General features: G+C 45.6%; 2 protein-coding genes and 2 non-coding genes across 5 annotated transcripts in view; 3 read left to right on the top strand and 1 right to left on the bottom strand.

Moving 5' to 3' along the window:
- Positions 1–389: 389 nt before the first annotated feature.
- TPT1 (tumor protein, translationally-controlled 1) lies at positions 390–5,489 on the top strand. Its single transcript, XM_061369925.1, has 6 exons — positions 390–548; positions 890–963; positions 1,354–1,544; positions 2,269–2,374; positions 3,724–3,840; positions 5,253–5,489. Exons 1-6 carry the CDS (start codon positions 521–523, stop codon positions 5,253–5,255), a joined length of 519 nt encoding a protein of 172 aa, XP_061225909.1. The 5' UTR covers positions 390–520; the 3' UTR covers positions 5,256–5,489.
- LOC133221215 (small nucleolar RNA SNORA31) lies at positions 5,064–5,193 on the top strand. Its single transcript, XR_009727935.1, has one exon. It is a non-coding gene; the product is annotated as a small nucleolar RNA SNORA31 (small nucleolar RNA).
- A 680-nt stretch (positions 5,490–6,169) lies between the features above and the next one.
- On the top strand, positions 6,170–6,305 carry LOC133221216 (small nucleolar RNA SNORA31). The gene has a single exon (XR_009727936.1). It is a non-coding gene; the product is annotated as a small nucleolar RNA SNORA31 (small nucleolar RNA).
- Positions 6,306–13,932: 7,627 nt separating this feature from the next.
- The window catches only part of GTF2F2 (general transcription factor IIF subunit 2), a 93,236-nt gene continuing 80,582 nt past the window's right edge, over positions 13,933–26,586 (bottom strand). For both annotated transcript variants that reach the window (XM_061369922.1, XM_061369921.1), the window contains 2 exons: positions 21,454–21,597; positions 13,933–14,807 (listed from right to left, as the gene is read on the bottom strand). In XM_061369922.1, the coding sequence (XP_061225906.1) occupies positions 14,688–14,807; positions 21,454–21,597 (264 nt within the window). In that variant the 3' untranslated portion in view covers positions 13,933–14,687. The remainder of the gene's footprint in view (positions 14,808–21,453; positions 21,598–26,586) is intronic.

Raw genomic sequence — 26,586 nt, forward strand, 5'->3', positions numbered from 1 at the left:
TGGCAGTCCTGGGGTAACAGTTGGACTTGATGTTCTTAAAGGTCTTTTCCAACCTAGCTGATTCTGTGATTCATGCCCAGGTCAGTGGAGCACTCAGAAAGAGGAAGCAGGGTACAGCGCCCTGGCAGATCTGCCACTCAAGGAACACAGCCCCACTACAGCGACAGCCCGGCCTCACCTGAGGGCAAAGAGGGGCTGACCTTCCACTGCAGCTCCCCTGTCCCGCCGGCACGGCTCTAGCTCGGGAACCCCCCCCATCACACACTGCCCCCACACCCCGCGAGCCGCCCCAACAGCCCCACCACGGCCACCAACCGCCCCCCCCTCAAACAGCCGCGCGGGGGCGCCGCGAGGGGCGGGGCGGGGCGGGGCGGGGCTGGCGGAGCGCGCGTGCGCGGTGACGCGCCGTGCCGTGCCCGCTATATGAGCTGCGGCAGGCGCTGACTCGGCCCTTTCCGCCGCGCTCCCGCCCGCTCTCGGGTCGCTGCGCAGAGACCGCGCCGCCGCGCCTGCCGCCGCCATGATCATCTACCGGGACTGCATTAGCCGTAAGGGCGGCGGCCCCGCGCCGGGGAGGGTGCCGGGAGGGCCGGCCGGGCGGGAGGTTGCTTTGGCAGGAGGGGGGAAGCGGCCGGCCGCGGCCTGCGCCCGGCTGCTGGGCCTGGCGGTGCCGCGCATGTGCAGTGCGGGTAGCCGCGCCGGGGTTGGGGGGGGTAACGTACAGTCCGGGCCGAGGCAGCGCTGCCCGGGCTGGAGCGCTGGGTCTGGGTGGGGGTGACGGGCAGCCGGAGCGGGGCCCGGAAGGGCGGTGAGGGGAGGTAGCTGAGGGGACGCGAAGGGCGGAGGCTTACGCGGCGGCGCCCGCCTGTGTGTGTCCGTCCCCCCGCAGAGGACGAGATGTTCTCGGACATCTACAAGATCCGGGAGGTGGCGAACGGCCTGTGCCTGGAAGTGGAGGGGAAGGTGAGTAGCTTGTCCACCTCAGGAAGGGACTATGGCGGGGAGGGAAGGCAGGCCTCGCCGCGGTGACTCAGAGCCGGGCTGGGGAGAGGGATTGGCTTCCCTGCGAGGGGCCGTAGAGGGGGGAGCACGGCACGGCCTGGTGCCTGTGGCTGGGACGGAGACGGCTGCTACCACGGGTGCTGTGTGAAAGTTCAGTACTGGTGCTGTAGTGATTGTCAGGTGCTGAGAGAGGAGCCTGGCTTAAAAAGCCTGTGCTTGGGCTGCAGTCAGGCTCCTTGCATTTAACTGTGGCTCTGAAGTCATGCCCTGCTGTCAGGTCATAGATGTGTAAGAGCGGTAGCATTAAGATTTTTGCAGAGCCGTTAAGTTTTTTGATGTCTCTAAATCTAGATGGTCACCAGGACAGAGGGTCAAATTGATGACTCTCTAATTGGTGGCAATGCCTCTGCTGAAGGTCCTGAGGGAGATGGAACAGAAGCCACGGTCATAACTGGTGTTGATATAGTGATAAACCACCACCTGCAAGAAACCAGCTTTACAAAAGAATCCTACAAGAAGTACATCAAGGATTACATGAAAGCGTAAGTGTCAGCAGGCTTTTTCTTTAAGTGGGATTGCGGTAGTTTTAGGTTGCTGCGATTTTGAAAACAGTGGTGAACTTTGTCCCTATAGTAGGTATTAGTTCTGATACAGGTACCAAACTGGCTGTGAACTTGAATGATGTCTTAATACTTGGCAAAACTGGAACTCTATAAAGAATTGATAGTGGAATAGCCGAGTTTATCTTGGCTGATATACAGGACCTGTCATATGCTTTGAATGTTTGTAACCTTACCGTTTTCTTTTGGATTTATCTATACCAGATGTTCATGTGGAAGGGGGTGAGGTGGTGAAGAAAAGCTTCCTGAAGTATTTGTAACTTGGCAGTTTAAATGCCCATAAGTAATGTGTGAATGGAACTTTTCTAATTCAAGGTGTAACTTCTGTTGCTCATGGTTCGGTGGGTTAGTACTAAAGGAGAAAAGACTGTGATGCTGAGAGAGAGTACTGTTTGTGCTGTGAAAATGATTTGCTATTTTTTTGTCTACTATTAGCTTGGAAGTTAAAATGAACTTGATACACAAGTGGCAGGCACTGTTCTGCTAATTGACTAGCAAAGTTAAGTTAAAATTTTTGGGGCTTTGGGAGTGGGAAAAGCAGCTAAATCAGGCAGTTTGACTGCTAACAACTCTTTCTGCTATGATGTGATGCTGCTCAGTGGTGTTATTAAGATAGAACATGTTTTCAGATCTTTTTCTTTTCCAGAATCAAAGCCAGACTTGAGGAACACAAGCCAGAGAGAGTAAAGCCTTTCATGACAGGGGCTGCAGAACAAATCAAACACATCCTTGCGAATTTCAAAAACTACCAGGTAATGAAACTTACGTCTCCCTACAGTAGTGTGGCAGTGATACAAGCTGTGGTTGGTTCATTGGCTCAACTAGCTTGTTGAGAATTTTGAGGGCTCTGGGAGTCAGGACATGTAACTTGCCCTTCTCTGGGGGTATTAGAGACTCTCAGAGTCAGAGAAAAGAAATAGCATAGAAATTTCTTGGGGTGTTTGGGTATCTCATTTCAGTTTGCAGTGCTTGTAGAGAACTACATTTGTAGCTAGCACCATTTGGGAGCTGTGGAGTTTTAAGACTTGAAAGATGGATAATTTTGGCACCTGCTGTGTCTTACTCCGCTCTTCATAGCAGTGTGGTAAAACTACAGAATGGTAGAATGTTTGGGTTAGAAGGGTGCTTAAAAATCATCTAGCTCCAACCTGCCTGCCATGGGGAGGGGCACCTTCCCCTAGAACAGGTTGCTCCAACCCCTGTCCAACCTGGCCTTGAACACTACCAGGGATGGGGGGCAACCACAGCTTCTCTTGGCAACATGTTCTACTGCCTTGATCACCCTTACAGTGAAGAATGTATTCCTAATATCTAATTAGTTCTACCCTCTTTCAGTTTAAAGCCATTCCCCATTGTCCTATCACAAAATTGCCTTGTAAAAAGTCCTCCTCGGGCTTTCTTGTAGTCCCTCTATGTACTTGAAAGCTGCTCTGAGATCTCCCTGGAGACCTTCTCCAGGCTGAACAAGCCCAACTCAGCCTGTCCTCGCAGGAGAGGTGTTACAGCCCTCTGATCATTTGTGTGGCCCTCCTCTGGACTTGCTTGAGCAGGTCCACGTCCCTCTTGTGCTGTGAGCCCCAGATCTGAATGCAGCACTGCAGGAGAGGTTTTACATGAGCAGAGTAGAAGGGTAGAGTCGCCGCCTTTGACCTGCAGGTCACGTGCCTTTTGATGCAGCCCTCATACAGAGGCTTTTTGGGCTTCAAATGCATGTTGGGTCATGTTGAGCTTATCAACACCCTCAATCAAGTCCTTCTTAGGCTTTTCTCAATACAGCCTCCCCCAGCCTGTGTTTGTGCCTGGGGTTGCCCTGACCCAGGTGCAGGATCTTGCACTTGGCCTTGTTGAAATTCATGAAGTTCACACTGGCCCACCTCAAGCCTGTCAAGGTACCTCTGAATGGCATCCCTTCCCCCTGGTGTGCTGAGTGCTGAGGTACTTAGGTGGCACTAAAATGGATAAGCTGCAGAAAGCGAAATCCCTGCAGCTGGTGAGGGGGAGTTTTAAATTGAACTTGGAGATGTTATAGCTTTCTTGTGTAAAAAGGCACTTTCTCCTGGTAATAGCTCATTAAATGTCTCAGTAACATGTTTCTTTGAAGTTCTTTGTAGGAGAGAACATGAATCCAGATGGTATGGTGGCTCTCCTGGATTTCCGTGAGGATGGTGTGACCCCATATATGATTTTCTTTAAGGATGGCTTAGAAATCGAGAAATGTGTAAGTACTGGGTGAATGTGCCCAACTACATGATTAATTCTTTCAGTGCACCTCTTGTTCTCTTGTGTCCTTGTTAAAGTTGAGCAGTAGCTGCCAGCTAAAATTTTAAAGATTGAAGTCAGTACAGCCTAATTGGTGCTTTGTGTTACACACAGTGCCTGAGACTTCCCTCATGTGCTATTCAGTTACACCGAATGGGAAGTAGTTTCACTGCGGTGATTCATGGTGACTTCATGGCTAAGAAATGAAGAAAGAATTGCCTTTCTGAGCTATAACTATGTGATTTAAAGACAATGTTCTCTGAAATGCATCACAACAGGGTGTTAATTGTGAAATATCTTACTTGATCATGTTCCCTCTTCTTTTGCTTATTCTGGTGCCGTTTTTTGTTATGCAAGAACTGTGTTTAAAAATTGCCCTAAATTTGGGAACATGGTGATAATCAAGTACTTCACCTTCTACTGTCTGGAATCTCCAGCTGTTTGAGCTCAGACATCTCCTGTTGTCTGCTTTATCTTTAATGACTCTTTGTTGGAATGTGGTTGCAGCAGAACAGTCCTTGGATAACAACACTTGCATTTTTAGGCTTATTTGGAGTGCCATGGAATTTGCTGTAGACCAGTAGTGTGGGGTCGCTGCTTGCTTTGCCCAATCATTGTGGCCTTGTGAAGTCTGTTTATAGCCAGCTAAATTTATCTGTAAAGCCTCCTAGAGGCTTCCTGGTATGCAGGTCATGCAAAGATGAACCAACTCGTAGTGTCTAACATGAGCCCAACTAAAGAAATGCTTTTATTGGCCAGAACAGACACACCACCTCCTGCAGCCTGCCTGAGGAGAGGTAATATCTGTCCTGCACTCTGGAACAGGCCCAGGTCACCTGGAAGGTGCCTCCTCAAAGCAGAAGCTTGTGTTCATCTTCCCTACTTGGGCAGACCTTTTGGATTTGTAAATTGGGTATCTCCATCTCCTTCAAGACGGAGTAAAAGAATTAGTAGCAGGGTGTTCTAGTGGGAGGCAAAAAAAAAAACCCTATGACAGCTTCTTGGTATAGCTCTTGTAAGAGGCAGTATGTACATTGTAAGCTTTAGTACTTGTTTAGGATATGCTCTTAATTGAAAGGAAACCTGAAACTTGGTGTGTCAAGCAAAAAGGATATGAATGAGTATCCTGTCTGGCTTGCTCAGCAGCTGATGCCAGTTGCTCTGTGTGATCGTAAGAATGATCAGCATCCTCTGATAGACCATGAGCACTTTTCCTGTTGCTCTCTGGTTTGCACTATGATGCGAAAATAACTTCCTTGCGCTTTCTGCCTGCCAGCCTGTGGCAGCTCAGATTGAATTAGGGAATACACAAGTAAGTTATAGGAACTTACTGTTGTGACCTTGAACTAACATTTGCTACTCTTGTTTCAGTAACAAATCAAACAGTATGGTTTTTGGATCACCCGTCTTCATAGCTGGCTGCTGTTTCTTCTTCATCGGCACAACACCAGGAATTGGCAATGTCTAACTGGACTGATGTCATCTTGAGCTTTATTCACTTATTTTGACCCTGATTTGGAGTGGAAGCATTGTTTTAAAGAAAAAAAAAAAAAACACCTACAAACATCTGTCATGTAGATTGTCTAAAATAAAACTCATTTAAATCCATTCTAGGTGATGGCTTTTGGTCTGATGTGTTGCTTAGGGTGACTTGCAGGAGAGGTTGCAGCAAGGTGTTTGTTCCAGGATTTGGTACTGTCAGTAGCATAGCCTGGTCCTAGCACACTATGACTTGACGACAGACTTCATACAGTTTCTACCTGCACCGGAGTGCAAGAGCAGGCTAAGGTCAATCAGGCAAAGCCCAGGAAATGTCATCACGATGGAGTGGATCACTTTCATCTTTCATGATTGCAGAGACTTATCTCTGGAAGAGATACCAAATTAATAACAAAACCCAAGAATGGAATGTTTGCTGCTGAGCTGCTTTGTCACACCAGGATGTTTGAGTCTGTCCTCAGCTGTAGTGTGACTTCAGGATCAAGGTAGGAGGATGGATGGAGCAGGAGTTTAACACCAGCAACTCCCTCTGAGCCCAGGTACTGGGAACAGAGGAGAGGGTTTTCCAATGCAGGCTGGCTGTGGTATTGGCTCCTTGACAGCTGTTCAGGAGCAGATTAATGAGAACTCCCAAACTGCAGGATTTTGGGGTGTTCTGTACTTACTGGTGAGAGAAATGTTGGAATGGCCTGGGCCTCTCCTAGGCTTGTACACAGCAGGTGTGTCTGGGCTTGAGACTTAGCTGAGTGTTGATAACTTGGAGTTCCTGCTGTGTTCCCGGTTAGGAAGTGCATCTGTTTGACAGACCTGGAGCAAACAGCAGTTGCTTCTCTGGTTCTTGCTGAGATGCGACAGTAACAGGTTCCTTGCGCTTTCTGCCTGTCTGACCTTGTGGCAGCCTGGATTGAATAAAGGAACACAAACACCTTTGCAGAGCCCCAGATGGGAGTGGGGGGTTATGCTGCTGCTGATGACACAACTGTGTGTGCTGTTGGCCAGGGATGTTGCCTTGGGCTGCAAATCACCTGTGATTTTCTGCTGTGGTGGAGGCAGAGGTACAGGAGGTTAAGGTGCCAAAAGGGGAGGGCATGACCCTGGTTGCCACCTGTTCATCTGTAAGTCCTTAGGCTTCCACAGCAGAGTTTTGGCATCTTTGCTGCCGTATGTCAGGTTTGGCCAGAGCTAGGTTTCTGCAGGGGGTGAGATAGATGAAGCAGCAGGCTGGGAGGAGTGAGATACTGCTTGTGGAGGAGGGAGGGGAGAGTGGCCTAGTTATCTCAGAGGTTCCTGTCTAGTTTATGTACTCCCTATTTTAGTTGTGTGGGAACTTCATTTACATATCTTTCACTTTCCCAAAAAGGGGGCTTGGACCAGCTGCACTTCTGGCTGAGGTACAGTAATGGTGTCATCCGAGCAGTGTCAAATGATGCTCCTCTGCCTTCACCCTATGGGGTTGAAAGGCAGGTTCACAGGCCGAATAAAGTCACTGAGCCCACTCTCTTTCCTTGCAGAGGGTTTTTAGTGGGGCCAGGTCAGGATGTTCTCTTACCTTTTGTCAAAAGCTGTGAGCCTTAAAGGAAGAGGAGAGCAAGTACTTGCTTTGTTTGAGACTTCTGCTTCGCAGTGAAGTTAGTGTCAGCAGGGCAGTGCAGCCTGTGGTCTTGCTATGCAACCCCTAATATCCCTGGCTCCCATTTCCAGTGAGTTAAAACATTCAAAACTGAGTGGAGCTGGCATGTGGGAGTGGAAAGGGCTTTTGCCCTGGCTTGACTGGTGAGGCTGGGATCCCCAGGGAACAAGCCTGAAGCAAATAGTTGTGTGACACCTGCATACGAATGATGAGGCGCTTTGAAAAGCAGGTGGTTTAAAAGCATACTGAGCACAGCATTGCTGTTGGGTTGAATGGCCTAGGGCACATTGTGAGCCATCATCACTACTGGCTAATTGGGATGTTGAACTGGTGTGTACAAACATGCCTAACCAGTAGGTCACAGTCTCATATGCTTTTCTACGGGGTGGAGCATATGATGGCAAGTCTCTCTTTTCTCCTCCTCTTGTAGGAAAGTCAGTTCAGAGGCTCTTAAGGTGCAGGAGGTGGTTTTGTTCATCCCTCCAGTGAGCTGCAAGAGAAGTGGTTTTGCTGCTGGCTGCGCTTCCCAACAGTGCACTGCTGCCTTCAGTTTCCCAGGGAAATGGACAAGTCTCACTGCTCGGGTGTCAAGCCTGCCAGGCAGCAGGGAGGACAGGTTAAACTACCCTTGGTGGCAGAGACAACCACGGGGGTGGCAAGCAGTGGTGTGGTCTGGGCTGTGCTGCTGTGGCAGCTGCCCACTGTCCAGGCAAGGTGGGGGAATGTTGAGATCTGATGCCTTGTGGGAGTTGCTGTGTGCTGTGAAGTGGGAGGTCTGCGGCTGGTAAACAGTCAGCAGTCTGCTACAGCTCTGAGGTGGAAACGAAGCTGGTGTGTTTCCTTGCAACCCAGTTCCCCTTCTTCTGATGCCTCTTCATTTCATGCAGCTGTTTTCTGGGTACTGAAAAGCTAAAGTGATTGGAGAAGGCAAAGTTTCATACTGCTGTAATGCTACAGCTTTGGAGTTACTGAATTGATGAAAATGCCACATCGTAAGGAATTACCCTGGTGCTTCAGTTCAGCCTAAACTGAAGGACTTCATCCCTGGCAGTGTTCAAGGCCAGGCTGGACAGCACCTTGAGCAATCTGGTCTAGTGGAAGGTGTCCCTGCCCATGGCAGGGAGTTGGAACTGAATGATCTTTAAGGTCCCTTCCAACCCAAACCAGTCTGTGATTCTATGCCAGCTTTAAAACCAGGTGGGTGGCAGTTCTGGAGCCTTTTGCAGCCGTCAGCTTTGGCACAAGGAAGGAGAACCTGTAGAGGGAAGGTCCTACATGAATAGATGTAGGGAACAAACCTGCTGCTGCTGGCTTGGAGCAGGTGAGGTGCCTCCACTCCACCTTAGGCTGTGCTTTCCCAGATGCAGCTGCCGTTGTGAACTGGTCTGTTTCACCCTGCACCAGCCAGCAAGTGCATCTTTGTGTTGCTGCTGGCCTGCAGCAGAACAGCATTTAAACACGGTGTTCATTTAGCTCAGAGATAAATGTCTTGATAAGGGTTAAAAAAAAACTTGCCAAGCCTGGAAGTCTGCCATAAACCACCCAAAATCCATTGCTAGGAGCACAATTGTGCTGGTTTGTGGCCCCTGCACCTTGGCTGCCTTTTGGTTGTAGTTGCAGTTGAGAGCTGTTAAGGAAGGATCACAGCCAAGTGGCTGTGGCCAGGGCTGCGGGCCAGCAAATGCTGGTGACCTGGAAGTGCCTTATGCAGGAGTAGGAGGATGTTGAGGATGTGCATAGCTGATGTGTGTTTCAAGCCGTTAGAGCTGCATTCATCACCTACTTATGGCAGAAAGGAAAAGCAACCCAAGAGCCCTTTTTAGACTATTTTTATGCTATACCAGCCTCACTGATGAGGCAGTGGCTGAATGTGGTGAGAAAAATGCTGAACAGTAGTTTCTCTGCAGCCTCCTGCTATCCAGGGAGCCAGTTCCTGGTCTGCTACTACCACCAGCAGCAGCACAAAGAAGCAGAGCTGGCATTTCAGAGTGCAGCCCCTTTCCTCCCATCTTCGGCAAGGTGTGCGCATGCTGGCAGCCCTGCCAAAGCAATACAGCTGCTGGATTTTTATAGGGAATGTCCAAATAATCATATGTCCAGAAAGGATTTAAGGATTAACTTCCCAAATTCTTTATAATAGAGTAGTTGAGAAAAGGCTATGTAAAGCTTGATGTTCCCTCCCTGCTCACTGGATGCCCAGCAAGCAAAACACTGCTGTTGCTACTGGAATAGGTAGGCTAGTTCAGGGGCTGAGGTTCATCTCCTCTTCTTACAGCAGTGTCTGCACCTGAGCTGGGCACCTTTGGCCCCTCCAGTTGAGTCAGGGTTTGATGATTCTTAGCCTCCTGCAGCCATGTGGTCAAGCTGCCCACAGAAAGGCATTTAAAGGGGGTCAGTGCAGCCCTTTACCCATTGGCTTGGGCTGCCCTGGCCCAGCAGCCATCTAGCAGCACATCCAGTTCATCTGTTGTGGGGGTTAGAGTCTTCAGACCCCCATAAGCCCACCTGAGTATTAAGATGAACAGGCAAGTTGCTGATGAGTAGAAGGGTTTTGTGTTCATGGCCACCTTGGTTACTGCAGTCTTTGGGAAGGACACACAGGAGGGAGATGTGGCTGGGGGTGCTTGTGCTGGTGGACCCTGCATGGACACAGCCCTTGCTGCTTGCAGCCTCTCCCATTGCTGGACTATATATAGTCTCTTCCTATAAATAGCCTCTTCCAGGCTTGGCTGGGTGGCAAAGGGAGGCTTTTCAGGAATCCATGCTGGCTTTTATGTGAGCCTCTCAGGAGAAACATAGATGTGTGAAGCCCAGGCTGGGTTAGTCTCATTTCTCACCCCCAGTGAGCTGGGAGAAGCACTTGGATGGGTGCAGATACAGGCCCAGGAGGCTGAGGAAGGACCCTCCATCACTTCCTTCATTGTTTTAATCAAGCCTTTGCCCTTGCCTGTTGCTCTTGTGCTTGGTACTTGGTTACCTGTCTTGGAGCTGCTGGAAACTTCCCAGGCCTCCTGGAGGTGCGCCATGTCCCTGTAGAAATCCCACACTCATGAATGAGCTCCAGAGGTTAAACTAATTAATGGGATAGAGGGGAAAAGGAACAGTCATTCTCTTCCTTTCAAGATTGAAAACCAACTATAGCAGCTTCTCCCTTCTATTTATTTGCCTGTAGTTGCAAACTACTAGGCTGTTGTCTGCAGAAGCCCACCCCGCTGTGTAACACCGTCAGGAGCAGAAAGCCCCTCTCGGGTCATTCAATTCTTTGTTCCAATGCAGTGAGCTCAAAAAGGTTTCGAGTTTGACCTTGAGGCAGACAAGAGGTGTGAACCTTATCCCACTGGGTGCTGAGCTCTTTGGGAAAGAGCCTTTTTTGACCTTTCCTATTTCAGTTTGTCATCCCTGTGGGAATAATTAAACACTCCCTGAGAAGGCTGGCCCTGCAGCCTGGTACCCACACTCAGTTTGAGTTAGGAGAGCTGAGAAAGTCCTCCAGTCCTACCACTGATGTGAGGAATGGGGCAGGTTGTACCCATCCACAGCTCTTGGAAGCACAGCCACCATCCAGGTGAGCCCAGAGCAACAGCTCAGCTCTGGTACTGTGTTAGTGAGAAGAATGATTTGTCAGGAGTCAGTAAACACAGCCAGTAATGAAAATGCCATCCTGGAACAGGGACATGAGGATGTGGGTGGGCTCAGCTGACACACGCAGGAGGTACCTTCAGCTGGAGCCAACTCTGAGCAGCTGGTGAAGACAACACGTAGCTGACTCAAAGCATTTTAGGGAGCATCCATTGGGATCATGGCAGCTAGCAATGTCTCAACTGGGGCAGCTGTGTCATGGCTGCCTCACATCACCTCATGTCCATGCCAGTACCACCTGGGCTTGCCTAGTATGAAGTTTCTCATCACACAAATGGTCATTTGGGAGAATCACCTAGGTTGGAAAAGACCTTTAAGATCAAGTCCAGCTGTTACCCCAGCACTGCCAAGTCCACCACCAAGCCATGTCACTAAAGGCCTCACCTACACAGTTTTTGAACACTTTGAGGGACCGTGACTCCACCACTGCCCTCGGCGGCCTGTTCCAATGCCTGAGCAACCTTTCAGTGAAGAAATTGTTCCTAATACCCAATCTAAACCTTCCCTGGCACAGCCTGAGGCCATTACCTCTTGTCCTATCATTTGTCATATGGGAGAAGAGACCAACCGCCACCTCACTACAACCTCCTTTCAGGCAGTTGTAGAATGATAAGGTCTCCCTGAGCCTTCTCTTCTCCAGAACAAACACCCCATGTCCCTCAGCTGTTCCTCATCACACTTGTATCCAGGCCCTGCACCAGCTTCGTTGCCCTTCTCTGGACCAGCTCCAGCACCTCAGTGCCTCTCTTGTGAGGGGCCCAGAACTGAACACAGTACTCAAGGTGCGGCCTCACCAGTGCCAAGTACTGGTGCTTTTAGTCTCATTTAATGGCATGTAACACACTGATAATTCTGCTCCTGCCTATGGGGCTCACATGTGGACCAATGTTTTGACCACTAATATTCACGAACAAGCAGACTGAGACAGCAGCACATGGGAAGACCAGCAGGGAATCAGTGTTCATCACTGCTGTGAGTTCAGGGTTTAAATTAATCCAAATGTGGGGGCCGGGGAATCAGACTTGAATGCCTACGAGCTGCCTCCTCCTCCCTTTTGGCAGATGGCAATCCTGCTATCCTGCTAACAGCACTTGCTAAGGACCCCTTGCACAACAAGCGGAGCAGAGCTGGAGAGGTTTTGTTGGTTGGTAAGTGCTGGATCCAAATGAGGCTGCCCCAAATGATGACTGTAGCCTCGCATGAAGTTGGACCAGTCCCACAGTGCCGCGAGTTACCGCAGGAGGGAGAATATGGGGCCCACAGTAGTGGGTTTACCCTGCTGCTTCTGTCTAGGGTGGTTTGTGCTGCAAGACCTCTTGGCATGGCTGCAGGCTGGATGATGACCTGCCAACAGCCCCTAACAACTCCGCCTCCACACTTACTATGTGCTCTCAAAAGGCAGGAACCAGCAGTGTGCTTGAACGCACAGCACAGGTCCTGATGCTGGCACAGGAGAGCATCTTCAGTCCCTAGGTCAGCACCTATGGGGGCTCAGTTGTACCCTTCCCTCGTGCCACATGGATTTAGTGGCTGCTTTTGGGGCTAAAATTCCAGTCACACCCCAACAAGCTAGAAAGCCTTTAAATTAACACAGGAGGCAGGTAAGTGAGTGCTTCAGGAGCTGCCTGGTTGCTGGCCTGTCCACTGGATGTCTTTTATTAGTTTATCCTGGTATAGCATTCCCTAGTTCCATTTGTGAAATACAGTTTCCTCACTGTTCCCCATTTTATCTTGAAACCTGGTGCTACTCCAAAGAAGGCTCCAAACAAACCAGAGCACCTTGGTTTTCCCCAACCCTTCTGTTGCTTTTTGGTTGAAAACTCATTTACTTCTAGCACATTTGCTTCTAGCACTCTCCATATTTGTAATGATGCCCATAAAAAAACAGTCTTTTGTAAAACCCGTAGGCCCCAGCATGCTCTGCACACTTTCCATTGCTCCTAAGTAGAGAGCATATTTACCCTGTCCAAAGGCACTCTGCAGATCAGTAAAATACCTACTCCACTTATATCTTCTGCCATTTCACACTGACTGATTAGGTCCCTCTCAACTGAACACAAATTGTGAAGCAGTAAATTCAAAACCAAAACTACATTCCTGCTGAGCTAATCCTGCTGGGATCCCTCTAAAGACAGCCTTTTCCCTCTGGAACAGCATGGTCAGTTTTGCCTGCAGCACTGAATTACATTACTATACAGGATTGCATGCCCTGCATGGTTGTAGAAGACCACATGAAGAGCAACATAAGGGAGAAGCTAACCTAGACTTTCTAGGTACCTTAGTTGCTCAAACAGGACATGAATCCAACAGAGGAGCCCAGCACATGGAAAGCCGAAGTCCTCAACCAACATGATTGTGAATGCAAGTCTCCAGAGGACTTGAACAGCACGAGGAGGACAGCAGTGTGTGCAGGCTTTGGCTGTTGCTCGGGGGTACATCACATACCGTAGCAAGACATGAAGGCCGACTTCCTGGGTTCCTCTTGGCATGCTCAGGTATCTCCTGCAGCCATTATCAAGCTGTGTCCTGCTTGGAGAACCTGAGGAGATCTGAGTCAATGAGTTATGAAAGCACACATACATCCATGGAATGTGGCCTGCTCTCCAATACTCTCAGCAGTCCACCTCCTACAGTCCACCTTCTAGGAACTGGCTGCTCCATGCCACAGGAAGCTGAGCACCAGCAGGAAGTGCTCCTGTGGAGAGATATATACATACACAAGCAATTCCAGAGAAAAGTGAATTGAGCAATAATGTGTGACTTGTGCATAAGGATCAAGGTTGTTTCACAAACCTCTGAAGGCATCTAACCCTGCTCCAAACCTTTAATTGCTTCCAAGTGGACCAGTAATATACTGTTAGCTTTTCATGCAGACCGATTGTTTTATCAGTATGTGCTGAAGGGATGCACATACCTGAAGGACCTGAGGGAATGTGAAAGTTGTGCTGTAAAACCTCACCTTCTGCTCCATTTACAGGCGTACCAACAAGGGGTTTCCACTGTTCTCTTCGTTGCCTTTTTTCTTTTTTAAACTTACAAGCTTTGAGGATCAAGTGAACTAGTCCCATCCCATCTGCCTCCCTGCTCCCTCCCAAAACGACGCTGAACGGACAACCCCTGCAATATGCATTCTGAAAATGGGGGAACAGAGACATAAATACCTCAAGCCATCTTGCCAAAAACACACATTAACCCAGTGGCAAAGCCAGCAATAAAAACCATCATACCTACACTGCCAGAGCTTGTGTTCAGTCAGTAATGCAGAACATTGTGTGGTACAAGTTAAAATAATGCTTTTATTGATACGCTTCAACATAAAACATGTAACATCATTAAAACCAAAGAGAAATCTATTCCTTGATAAGAACTTACTTATTAGACAGACATTTCACTTTTTTTCTCAGTAATCACCTGGAGGAGTCACTGACCTGGCTATCAAACAGCCTTCTCTTTAGAGCTTTTAGCTGTGTTCATTTGTTCCCATGAAGTCTAACACTGTGATGAGCACCGCAGCTGTGGTTGTTCTTCCTAAAGCCTGATCCCAAAAGGAGCATCATGGCCAACCCACCCAAACAGCACACAAAGGGTTGTGTACCTCTGCAGCCTTGCAGACGAAGCCCTGACAGATCCCAGCAGAAGGGAAGGTTTTAACCTAGTTCTGCTGGAATGCAAACACACAAACTTACAGATTCTTCTAGGACACAGTTTCCTTCAAAGTCACTGAGGCTTGGAAAATCCACAAAGCTATCAAGAAAAAGTAAGATCAGAACTCAAAGAATTTCTAATAAAGATAAATCTAAACCAAGTTTATTCTATAAATATATTTTTTCCTGTCAAAACACAAAACACTTGCAGAAACATACAAGAAATATCCCTTGGGAGAATAAAAACAAAACCAACAAAGCTATGGGAAATAACAAAGTATCACCTGCCTTGATTTAACCTGCAGAACTGCTGGGTTCAGTCCTGTCTGTAAACCCACCACAGTTCCCTCAGTGCAACCACTCTAACTCCCTCTTGCTTCGCAAATGCCATCGTTAATCACTCTTGTCTTCTCCTTGGTAGTGTCTGTATTCTGGCTTCAGCTCCCATGTGTTTTTGTGGGTCCCCTTCACGTTGTAGATTCCTATTTCTCTTAAAATTTCTTTTAAGTAGATCTGAAAGGAAACAAAAATCCACATTATACAGGCAGGCAATCACCACGGCTCCTACACAGCATCTCATGATCTGCTCCATCACACCGACTTGGCTCATAATCATCAAATGTCACTGGGCAGCAAGGTGGGCTGATGGGCACAAACTTGTGTGATAATGACTGAGACTTCAACCCCCTGGCAGCAACAGACCTGCTGGGGCACAGAGAGGCAGGTACTCGCTAGGTGGAAGTTCCACAGGCTGCTGAAATGAAGCTCCCAGTGCCTCTGTGAAGGCAATACTGAGGTTACAGAATCACAGAATGGTTTGAGTTGGAAGGGACCTTAAGAGTCACCCAGTTCCAAGCCCCTGCCATGGGCAGGGACATGTTCCACTAGACCAAGCTGCTCCAAGCCCCGTCCAGCCCAGCCTTGAACACTGCCAGGGATGGGGCAGCCACAGCTTCTCTGGGCAGCCTGTGCCAGTGCCTCACCACCCTCACAGGGAAGAATTTCTTCCTTATATCTCACCCAAATCTACCGTCTATAAGCTTAAAGCCATTCCCCCTTGTCCTGTCACTGCATGCCCTTGTAAAATGTCCCTCTCCAGATTTCCTGTAGCCACTTTAGGTACTGGAAGCTGCTCAAAAGTTATCTCACACATCTTCCTCCTGCTTGGATTCCTCCAAGCTCCTGGCTTTCTGTGTTGCTTTGCTTGGAATTACCTTGAAACTCCCTGCCTTACCCAGACCCCACCAGAGCCCAGAGCTGTTGCTTTTCATGCCTTTGTCCAAAGCCTGAAGCATTTTACTAGATGCTTAGAGGAGAGCTGAGTAGGTGCCAAAGAACTTTCTAATATATTCAAATATTAAGGCTAGGGAGAGTAATTAAAGCCCCCCAGGTGACACCAGCAGTATAACCTTCAGCAGCAGACAGCTCGCTAATAGCACCCTCCTTTACCCTTTAGAATAAACACCCATAATTTGTTTCATATTTTAAAGAGCCGTTTGCCTGCTTGTTTGTTTAAATATTAATGGCGACTGATGCAAGTAGATTGCCATGGCAACTGCAGACCACAGCTTAAGAATCCCCACATTACATTCATAATTGCTTTACTCTGAGCAATTTAATCCTCTTTTGAGTGCATACATTGACCTGGGGTTACTGGAACCCCTGCATCTTTTGTACCTACAGTCCCACTAAGCTCAAATAGCAACATCTTCAACACATCAAAAAAAAGCAAGTATTTGTTGATGATACAAGAAAAAAAGGAAGGCTGATTGTCCAGTCTCTTCCTCACGCTCTGCCCGTTTTTTGCTAAGTGGGAAAATTGGGCTTTTTATTTATTTCCCATTCTCAGTCAGTCAGAAAAAGTCTCTTTTAGGGAAACTGATCATTACTCCCTCTCCAAGTACAAAAACTGACAAAGCAACAAAACCCCAGATCCCACACTGATGATGAGACTCCACGTGGACTCGGAGCAGAATTCTCCTTGAAAACCTATCAAAGCAACGAGGGGTCTTTGTCCAGAAGAAAGTTGACCCCATCAGACTGCACATACAAAGTAGTTTCTCAGGCTCTTTTCTTCGAGCAGAGCGGCTGCGCGCAGTAGTTCATTTTGCACTGCGGGGATGGCTCGTCAGTCCCCGAGGGTGCACAATGCAGACCCCAGCAGGTGGCAGCAGGAGAACAATGTACAGCTCAACACAGCTTCCCACGTCTCGACTAGCGCAGAGATGCTGTCATTACTCATGAATGTGCCCGCTACGACAGCAATTGGTGCGCAAACGTTTCTGTACGATGACACTGCTGTTGTGCAAAGCATCTTTAAAAGGTGATGAAAGCAGGTGAAAAACAGTGTGGCCAGCAGGGCGAGGGAGGGCATCCTCTCACTCTGCTCAACCCTGGTGAGGCTACATCTGGAGTACTGTGTCCAGTGCCGGGCTCCTCAGTACAAGACAAGGAGATACTGGAAAGGGCCACACGGATGATGAGGGGTCTGGAGCATCTCTCTTATGAGGAAAGACTGAGGGAGATGGATCTGTTTAGAGAACAGCAGACTGAGAGGGGATCTCATTAATGCATATGAGTATCTCAAAGGCAGGCGCCAGGAGGATGGTGCCATACTCTTTTCAGTGGTGCCCAGTGGCAGGACAAGGAGCAATGGCCATGAACTAAAACACAAGAAGCTTCACCTCAACATGAGGAAGAACTTCTTTACGTTGCAGGTGGTAGAGCGCTGGAACAGGCTGCCCAGGGAGGTTGTGGAGCTTTCAGTAGTGTCACTGACAGACACTTCTAAAGATGGTGAGGGGGTGGAAGGAACACCCAGACTCAAGGTTAAATTCTGCTCCAGACCACACGGACAGATTAATGAGAGTTGGGAAAAGTGTAATTGCACTCAGTCCCTTAGTACATTGATACGCAGTTCCTGGTGTAAAGACCTAGTCTGCACCTGGGAAGCCAGGTCACAAGGCATGACAATGCTGCAGGGCTCAGGCAGAATGAAACTGCTATGGCTGCACGGTTCATGGCTCCTGCTGTTCAGTGGCACTATATTTGGGTGATGGCAGTGCTCACTTCTCACTAGTTGCTCATGCCTCCAAATCACACACCCAGTTATACAAAGATCACTTTTAATTTCAACTGGGTTTCAGGCCCAATTCCCCAGGCACTTCTGCTTCTCTCTAAACAAAACTTCCAAGAGTTCTGAATCCACAGCCTAACAAAACATAATAAAACCAACCTAAAGTGAATAGTGAGGTTAACATCTGTGCCACAAGTGAGGGCACTCCAAGCTCAGACTGTGAACTGCACCAACTGAGGATCTCCTACTGGCCATCTCTGCTGTGGGGGAAACAAGCAGCGGTGGTTTTAGGAGGGCAGCAGAGAGTGTTAACCCAAAAAATTACTCTGTGTGCACACATAACATGGAACTGTTGGAGCCTTTAGACAATTAAAAATCAGGGACAAACCTGCTGTACTGTACTGAACTTGAGGGCAAGTGGCTTGATGAGATGAGTTCGGAGGATGTTACGATTTTCCTGTGGGATCTCTTCTCTTTCCATAAACCAGGACCCTCCACCTGGGTCTGTGCTGTGCCAGGTTGGCCTATACATTTTGGAGAAACTAAGACTACTCAGTCTGATGCTGTATCATCAAGAGATATCCTCCACTTCCTCCAGTAAAGCCAAATATTGAATTTTAGAGCCTGGTGAGTGCTAACCAGGGGCCCACCGTTTCTCTGTGAAAGGGATCCAGTATGTTTATATAGATATAATTCTAACACAGAAGCTAATCTGTAGGCAAGCTGTTTCACATTTAAGGCATCTTCTGCTTTGTTACACCTTCCCTCATGATTTCTTTACATAGAAAGGGAAAAGTTATTATAGAATTAGGGGACAAAAATTTCTGAGAGAGGAGTTAACCTCCGAGCTCTGAAAACCTTTCTGAAACCCTGAGGGAAAAAACCCCACTGTATTTAGGACAGCCATTACTTAAAGCTGAAACACAAGAAAAAGCTGCAAGCAATCTGCCCCATTTTGAAAAGTATAGTTCACATCAGACCAGTGGTGCCATTCTTCACAAATATTTGATTGCTGACATAAAAAGCATGTTATGTTCTCAGCCATCAAGTCCAAATCTAGAATTACTGCACTGTTTCCAGGGATCACTCAGTATTTACATCTGGGTAGGTGGCAACAGATCTGACTGCTACTACGAGTTCTTATTTTTCATTAGGAAGGAAAACAAATAAACCCAGGTTTCCCAAATATAATAATAGTTTGTGTTCAGAATAGGCTCGCTTTGTGATTTCACGATCGCAAAATAAAGATGGCACCGATTTCCCATGTAACATGCAACATACTCTGCAGCAAGAATTTCATTTACTATTTACATTTACCATTACGTAAGAAAAATAACCTTATTTATTTGTTCCTTCACTAACAAGGATGTTAACTCCCTTAGACAAATGTGTTTTAAATATTACCAACCAGTGAGGCAAGCACCTACAACTTCATTTTAATGGGAGGCAAGGAGACAGCAGCAGCAGCATTTTTTCCCTCATGTCTGAAAATAACTTCAACATTTAGAAACTTGGAGGAGAATAACATACCCAGACAATCTTAGACAGTATGACAGAAAATAAAGCAGTGAGCACTCAGCAGAGATTAATTAACAGCCAGCCTCTGTACAGTGTGGGGAATGCATGCCTGTTCACCTGCTGGCATTTGGCTTTGTCAGCTATAGCTCTCTGCAAACAATAAAGTCACAGTGGGCATTAGGAATGGATACTTCATTTTCAGATAAAATCCCCATAGCTGCACACCAGAGGCTGCAGTCAGCAGTACCAGGGGTGCTCACACACAGAGCAAACAGCAGCTGAGTGGCAGGAACAGAGGGACAGTATTTTTAAATGGAAATGGATGCTATTAGCAATTCCCTACACAACTTTAATGGGAACCCAGATGGGAAATTAGGATAGCTTTAGATGTGGGGTAGATGATGCACTGAAAGATAGCTCTGAATTTATCACCATACTGGCTAAAGAAAGGCATCAGGAAGAAAATTTGGGTCCTTTATTTTCTCAGAGGATCTGCGGAAGCTAGATAGGCACAAACACCTATGTCAAAAACCTGGCTGGTAATGAACACAAACCCCTTAACTCCCACACACAGCTCAAAACTGAGATGGCACTTAGTGGAGGGGGGCTTACTGGTCTGATTAACCTCAGGAGCCCTACAGGACTTCTAGCCATCAACAGAGAGACTCAAATAAGAAACACAGATGAAAAAATATAGCCCAAATCACATGTGATGTTGGGTCAAATTAGTCTCCAATTTCCTTTGAATATGTCTTTATTACTAAAATAATTAAAAAAAAGAAAAAATCATCTTGCTGAGATGAAAGTACTAGCACAGATCCACTATACTACAGGCAGAATATATTCAGGAGCATATGATGACAGCAGAGATACATAGATGGGCATAGAAATTCATCGTAAGTGTAACAGAAATATTCATGTGAGGTATTTTTCTCTATGTATCTAATTTAATAGCTACCCTATAAATCTAATCTTTGGGGCAGTGACTTGAGACAAAAATTGGGATTAATGTTGCCCAACTTTTGGTGCTTAATGAAGAACTCTGTGTTAGAAGCACAGGCTCCTCTGAGCTGATGCAGAGACAGGTACATTTAAGAAGTAAATCACATCACAGGAAGAAGAAAACATTTGTTCTCCTGTGGCTTAAATGGTAGCTGTGGGTAACTATTTCGAGCTGAAGTCATGCTAGGTGGGATAAATCTGCACCTACTTACATTCAAAGTGATCAACATAGTGACTGTCACACCTATCTCTTACAAAAATAAAAAAGCTTTAAATTTTCTTGCCACTCTCTCCAGATCTTCCTCCTATTCCTTCTTCCTTTTCAGCTCCCATGATCCAAACACCTTCTGGCCACACAGATAAGAGTTGACTCATTAGATAAATGAATGAAATAGAAGACACGAATACTTTATCCAGGTAGTTTCTCCCAAGGTACTGGAACACCATGAACCTGCTGTGTTTGAGCTGGGTAACATCTTCGTGCAGCTTCTTACCCAAACAAATTGTGCACCTTATACAAATCCTGTGATACACTCTGATACAGATCCACTTAATCCTAAATGTGAAGTGACAAAACTAGTAAACGTCTCCATTTCCCCTCTCTTTTACAGAGGAATACTTTTTCCCATAATCCAGTTGTCACTGCTCCTTCTTCTGCCTTAGCCCTAAGAACTTTTGAAACTGTTGCTCCATTTAGACTCAAACATAGTTAAATCCCTTTAAGTTTTCTGGAAACTGCAGCTGAATTTAGGACAGGCATCAAAGTTAACAGTGAAAAACATCCAATGCACCAAACATACTTCACATGTCACTGTCTCCCCCATCTCCTGCCTGGCCTGCTCAAGGAAAGCTTGAAGAGGGGAAGGAAAGAAAGAACTGGGAAGTTAGGGTTCATGGATGAAGAGGCTGTCAGATATTGCAGGATAACAAAACCAGCATGTAAACACATGTCTTCATGCTTTTCCTGTTTGTGGAAACAAACATCAGAAATGTTTTTAAAACATCAAAATAAATCCCATGTATCAACCCCGTAACTCTTAGTCTAAAAATTATTCTGTTTGTGAAGGAAATCAAGTGATTTTGGGGGTGCTAGCTGACATGATGCCTGAGCTCCTAACACGGACAGTGAGTGCATTTAATACTAGTTGCATGAAACACAGTTTTCTAGACCCACAGAGAAAGACTAACCCCTGTTGCTATGCCAAGATAAAGTTCAGAAACTGAAGGAAGGGCTGACCACTCACACCCTTTACTGCCAACAGTAACAGAACCAGGCTGTTACTTCAGTGAGGACACGAGTAGCATGGGAGACATTCAGAGCATTAAAGAAATTGGTTTCTAGTATTAAAGCAACCTTTTAGGTTGTCTAAACCACCTCTGTCAAGAAAAAGCATACTCACTGCAACTCCTACAGAGTCTTACAATGGTGAACTTAAAACTCAATGATTTATGTTTTAGAGAGCTGTTTCAAAGGCATACATAGTAAACTGTTTTCTGGATATGGAAAATACACACAATAGCAACTACTGAAAATGGTTATATTACTAGACAGCTAGTACATACCACTGGTTGTTTGGTTATGTCCACCAGGTCTTTAATGTTGTAATACTGATGTTTCTCAAAGGCTGAAAAAAGCATGTCCAACACCTGTTGTTTATCAGCTCGAGCCCGTTTTCCATCTTCTTTCTTCTTCTTCTCATACTCAATCTATCAAATGCAAAACACATCTTAAAGACATTCATATGTAACACCGTCTAATTCTCAGTGCTGAACATTAAGGCATAAAAAACCTATTTCATAAAACAATGTTCAATGACTCAGTGCTTTTTGTCTGGAAAATTTTCTCCTGAGCATTCAAATGTTCTTTTCTGAACATAAACTAAGCATTTTGTCCTCAGCACGATTAAGCATTTCAGATAGGTATCTCTGCTTTAACCAGCTTCAGGAACACAGCCTGCACAATGTGCCCAAACCTGGTGAGAGAATTAGTACAGGAATACATACTGAGATGGTATTTTCACTCCACATCTGTTGGTATCAGCTTCTGCAGTATAATGACAAATTTCAAACCTACAAAATGCCATTCTCTAGAAAACCCACAGACCAGCATGGCTACATCCACCTGCACAAATGATGCTCAAACAGCTCCTGGACACTGTGCCATCTGCTCCAGAAACAGCACTCAACACAATCACTCCACCAATATAAAACCAAACTTCACCAAGTGAAGACACACTTTGAGCATGCAGATGGCATCCCTTCAAGAGAAACCTGAGCAGCACATGCAAAGTTACAGTGTTCCAAAAAAAACCTATTCCAAGCAAACAGAGGCCTCTTGTTGCCACACATCATCCTATTTCAGAATGAGTATTAAAAAGTACTTAACTATTACAGTTTGCACAAGACTGCCTCCAAAAATGCTTCCAACATTTCGTCAGATTAATCATCAGAAGCAAGATCTGCACAGGCCAGCACATCCCAAACAAACCCCAATCGCCAACATCTCCCAGCACATTACCCCATCCACCCCCAATACCACCCTTAACACCAGAAAACCATCAAGCTCCTTGGAACCGACAAAGGTGACCCAGAAGGCAGTATAATTCATGTAACCATCAAGTGCTTTCAGGCACACTGTGTGGGTGAATCTGAAGAGGCACAACGTACAGCAGAAAAGATGCTCGTGACCAGTAAGGGACACAAGCCTGGCTGTGAGATAATTTTGTATGGGAGTTGTTCTGCCTCTCATGTCTCAAACCTCATCCTCAGAAGGAAGACCTTCAGAGAAGAAGCCTAGGAATGAAAATCACAGTTCTACTGGATACTAAAACTCTTATTTTTAATAAGGCAGATTAGCTTTTTGGCACAATTTATTTTTTCCTATGTTTCCTTGCCAGCTAACTCCCTCCTACCCTCTTGGTGAAAATAGCCTGTATCTTGGTATCTGTCCCAAAGTGGCTGAACACTGTTACCACCTTTGCCACTCCTCACAGCTCTCTGGACAGCCAACCTTCTCTTTCAAATCCTAAAACAGATGTACCTCGTTAAACTGAACGCAGAGCAACTGCTCCCAACTTGTAGCTTGAAGTTCTCTGTTTCTTCTTAAAACCTAAGATGGGCTTGGGCAACCAAATACTTGTCTGCTTTTCCAGCTGCATGTTAGTTAGTGTCATGAAAAACACACCCTCTCCACACAAACCCAGACTCTCAAGACAATCTCTGTGAACAACAACAAAAAATCTACAGTACAGTTTGTACCTCTTCAAATGACATATAGTGAAAACATGCTTAGCTAGCAACTAGCTACTAGTACAACTCCCTTCCATGAGGAGAAAAAGAATCGCTTTAAAATGGATGCTTCCCACACAAAGGAACAATAAGGAAATTCTCAACATTCTCTCCCTGACGTTAGGTCTCTGACAGGACTGGGTATAAAATCCTAATTACACGAATAACAGTCTCCCAGAAAATAACATCAAGTGGCCTATTTAACCAAAACACAATCATTTATTTTTTTCCCTAGTAAATTGCAAGGCCCAGCATTCTTCTTTCTCTACTATTTTAGCACCCCAGCACACTCTTGCCAGCAGGAGCTTCTATTTTACATTCTCTGGACAAGCTACAGTAAATCAAAGAGTGTTTGTATTCCCTATACAAATGTAATGTGCATATTTTAATATTATTAAATAAAAATTAATGAATCACAACAAAGCTGGAGAGGCACTTTTTATAAAGGTGTGTAGTGGTAGAACAGGGGGGAAATGTTTCAAACTGAAAGAGGGTAGATCTAGATTAGATATTGGGAAAAAAATCTTAGCTGTGAGGGTGGTGAGGCACTGGCACAGGTTGCCCAGAGAAGCTGTGGCTGCTCCCTCCCTGAAGTGCTCAAGGTCAGGTTGGATGGGCCTTGGAGCAACCTGGTCTAGTGGAAGGTGTCCCTGCCCAGGGCAAGGGGGTTGGAACTGGGTGAGCTTTAAGGTCGTTTCCAATCCAAACCATTCTGTGATTATGTGATTAATGTGTAAAATCAGCTCGCAAAAAAACCCTTGAATATCAAACCCTCCCTTTGCTGAAAAGTTATTTGCAGCTGGTATCCGTGCTGCCCATATCTTAACTAGAAAACACTCCAGCATTTTCCTTGAACTCCAGCAACAGCTCCCACTGCTGCATAAAAAACATGGAGCACATTGTGAAGTGAAAAAAAGCAAGGTAGATGTTGCTGGTTTCTTCTTTTTGTCTTATGACTATACTGAAAAGAAAACAAGGTGGGGGGGAAATGAAAGGCTGCATTGTAACTTGTTATGAGCAATCAGGATGTTTTATGCAGTAGGCTTAAAGCACTTTTTGAGACTCGTATTACTGAACACATGTACATAGTAAGGTTTCTTTAAATTTGCGTGGTTTTTAAATTTTAAAAGCATCTAAATACGATTTGATTTCAAGGAAGGACCATTTTAGAACCGGCAGTTGCGTGCAGCAGTTGTGAGTTTATCCCTGCAAGACTTCATACAGGAATCAATTTCCCTTTGTTTAACCTTCCCAGGATGCTGCTAAGCTTGCTGAAAAGCTGCCAAAATTGCCTTCCTGAAGGTATCATTAATGCTGAAGCTGATGTACTACACTGCTTTGGTAGGCAGCTAGTACAAAGGTGATACAAAAGTGAGACTAAGAATGAAGTTTCACCCGAAATAATTCTGACAGGTTTTCCCATCTCCTGGTGCACAGGTACTAACCTCTATAGTATGGGAGAGTGGGAAGAGGGGAAAAGCACGAAGAAGCCTCTGAAGGGGTAACCAGCACCGCTAAAGTACTTTTCTGCTGTATTACAAACAAGAATTCAGTCGCAGAAGGATTCCAGCTGCAAGAATATTAACACTGCAAGCTTATAAACTTATATATGTGCAACATTTACAGATACAAAGAAAATGAAGGTCCCTTTCCTAGAGAAGAAAAGCTAGGCTACAATGCTGGCATATATTGCACTGGCATTGCAATTTCTTCTAATAAAATGGTAGGCTTATTACAATTTATTGGGGAAAAAAGAAATCATTTTCCCTATCCTTGTATTCAGGCAAGCTATTACTATTTCCCATCTACATGTATTTTATTTCCCTCTTCCTTCCTGTTGGATATTCATTTATGGGTACATATGCTTAAGCCCCATTAGTATTCTATCATCTTTGTTCAGGAAATGTTACTCTTTTCTTTCTTACTTAGTAGACATTAATTTTTTCCCCAGAAGCTCCCCAGAAGATGACTGAATGTATCAGTATGTGTGGTACTTTGTACATTTTTTCTTCTTCCTTGTGAGAAGTCTTGTCCCCACCAGGGTTGTCATACAATTACCAGCAGTGCAGCAAGTGTTAAGAAAGCAACTGCTTCTTGAAAACAGCAGAAAAAAAATTAACCAAGAGGTTTAAGAAGTTCATGGACTTGTTCTCCCAGTTGGACACCCCTTCAGCCATCTAACCTGAACCTTAATAAAAAGACTCAATGAAAACGAAGGTGGTGTAGAAAGTAGTCGTGCCTGGCCCTTTAGAGTCAAGGCAAGGCCAAGAGTGATTCAAGTACAAGTGATTCCTATTAGATTTTTGCCACTAGAACTCCTTTAAGTTATATATATGAAAAGTAAACACACTGCCAACAGATATCCATTAGGATGGACAGCTATGTAGCCAATAAAAACATTATAATTAGGACAGAAGAGCACCCTAACTTCTAAGAAGCATGGCTACATCCTGCTTATACCCCTTAAAGCTCACACAAGACTTAGATTTCTGTAATGATACAACGACAGCAGTTTGTAACTGGAATGAAGATTGAAATATTATCTCCAGGTTGAAGTCATGCTGTTGTAATTATGCTAGTGTCAGGGAAATGACACAATATCCCACTAAAAAAGGAAGCTGTACATCACTGTGGCTTCTTCCAGAATGAAAGGAGGAGAATAACAGTCTCGTATAAAATTGCATTTGCATAGCAGGATATACCAGTGTGACTATTTTGGTTAAATGTCATTCCCTTAGCTGAAATAGTTACATTGGTATGATCATCTATGTATAGATCAGGCTCTGAACAGTAACTACTACAAAACAGTCCCATGAGGAAGAAACAATTATTTTGGGTTCTGTGGAAACAGACTGCCTTTCAGAATAATGCTTAAATATCATCCTGCATATTGTCATTTGTTTTATGTAAATAAAATCTTAATAAAAAGCATAAAAGTTTAAATGACTAACACAGTGACTCGTTTTAAGTATGACTTAACATTTCCCCCATTCAACAGTAATGGGGATTATATATGCATACTTACAAATTACTCAAAGAGGATCTTTAAGAAAAAGGACATTATAGTTTGTATGTACATCAACTGATCTGAAACAGCAGTGTGGGTGTAATATTGACAGAGCCAATGCTGCTAATAACATGTACTGTGAAGGTATGAAACTGTGAAAAACTATCAGCTGTTACTCTTTCTTCCTTGTCAATTCCTCCAAAGGACTGGGAACTAATGATTCTTTTCAAGCCTTTTACCCACCTCCGTATGGTATTTTATTTGGCTCAAAGGAGTGCTTCCACGTCTCATAGCACAGAGCCAGAACTGCCTTTTATCCCCAAACTTTAAAATTACATTTAAAAAAACAAACACTAGAGGAAGAATGGAAAAAAATCACTAGAAAAGGCTTAGGTAAAGAT

This window comes from Neopsephotus bourkii, unplaced genomic scaffold (genome assembly GCF_033783945.1).
Source record: "Neopsephotus bourkii isolate Nb327-2 ecotype Australia unplaced genomic scaffold, CSIRO-AGI_Nbou_v1 NB_1520, whole genome shotgun sequence".
NCBI lineage: Eukaryota > Metazoa > Chordata > Aves > Psittaciformes > Psittacidae > Neopsephotus > Neopsephotus bourkii.

Excerpts from the sequence above, each read along its gene's own strand:
- TPT1 (XM_061369925.1), top strand. The coding sequence starts at position 521 with ATGATCATCTACCGGGACTGCATTAGCC. Across the intron at positions 1,545-2,268 it reads ATCAAGGATTACATGAAAGC|AATCAAAGCCAGACTTGAGG; the intron begins GTAAGTGTCAGC and ends TTTCTTTTCCAG. Across the intron at positions 2,375-3,723 it reads CGAATTTCAAAAACTACCAG|TTCTTTGTAGGAGAGAACAT; the intron begins GTAATGAAACTT and ends GTTTCTTTGAAG.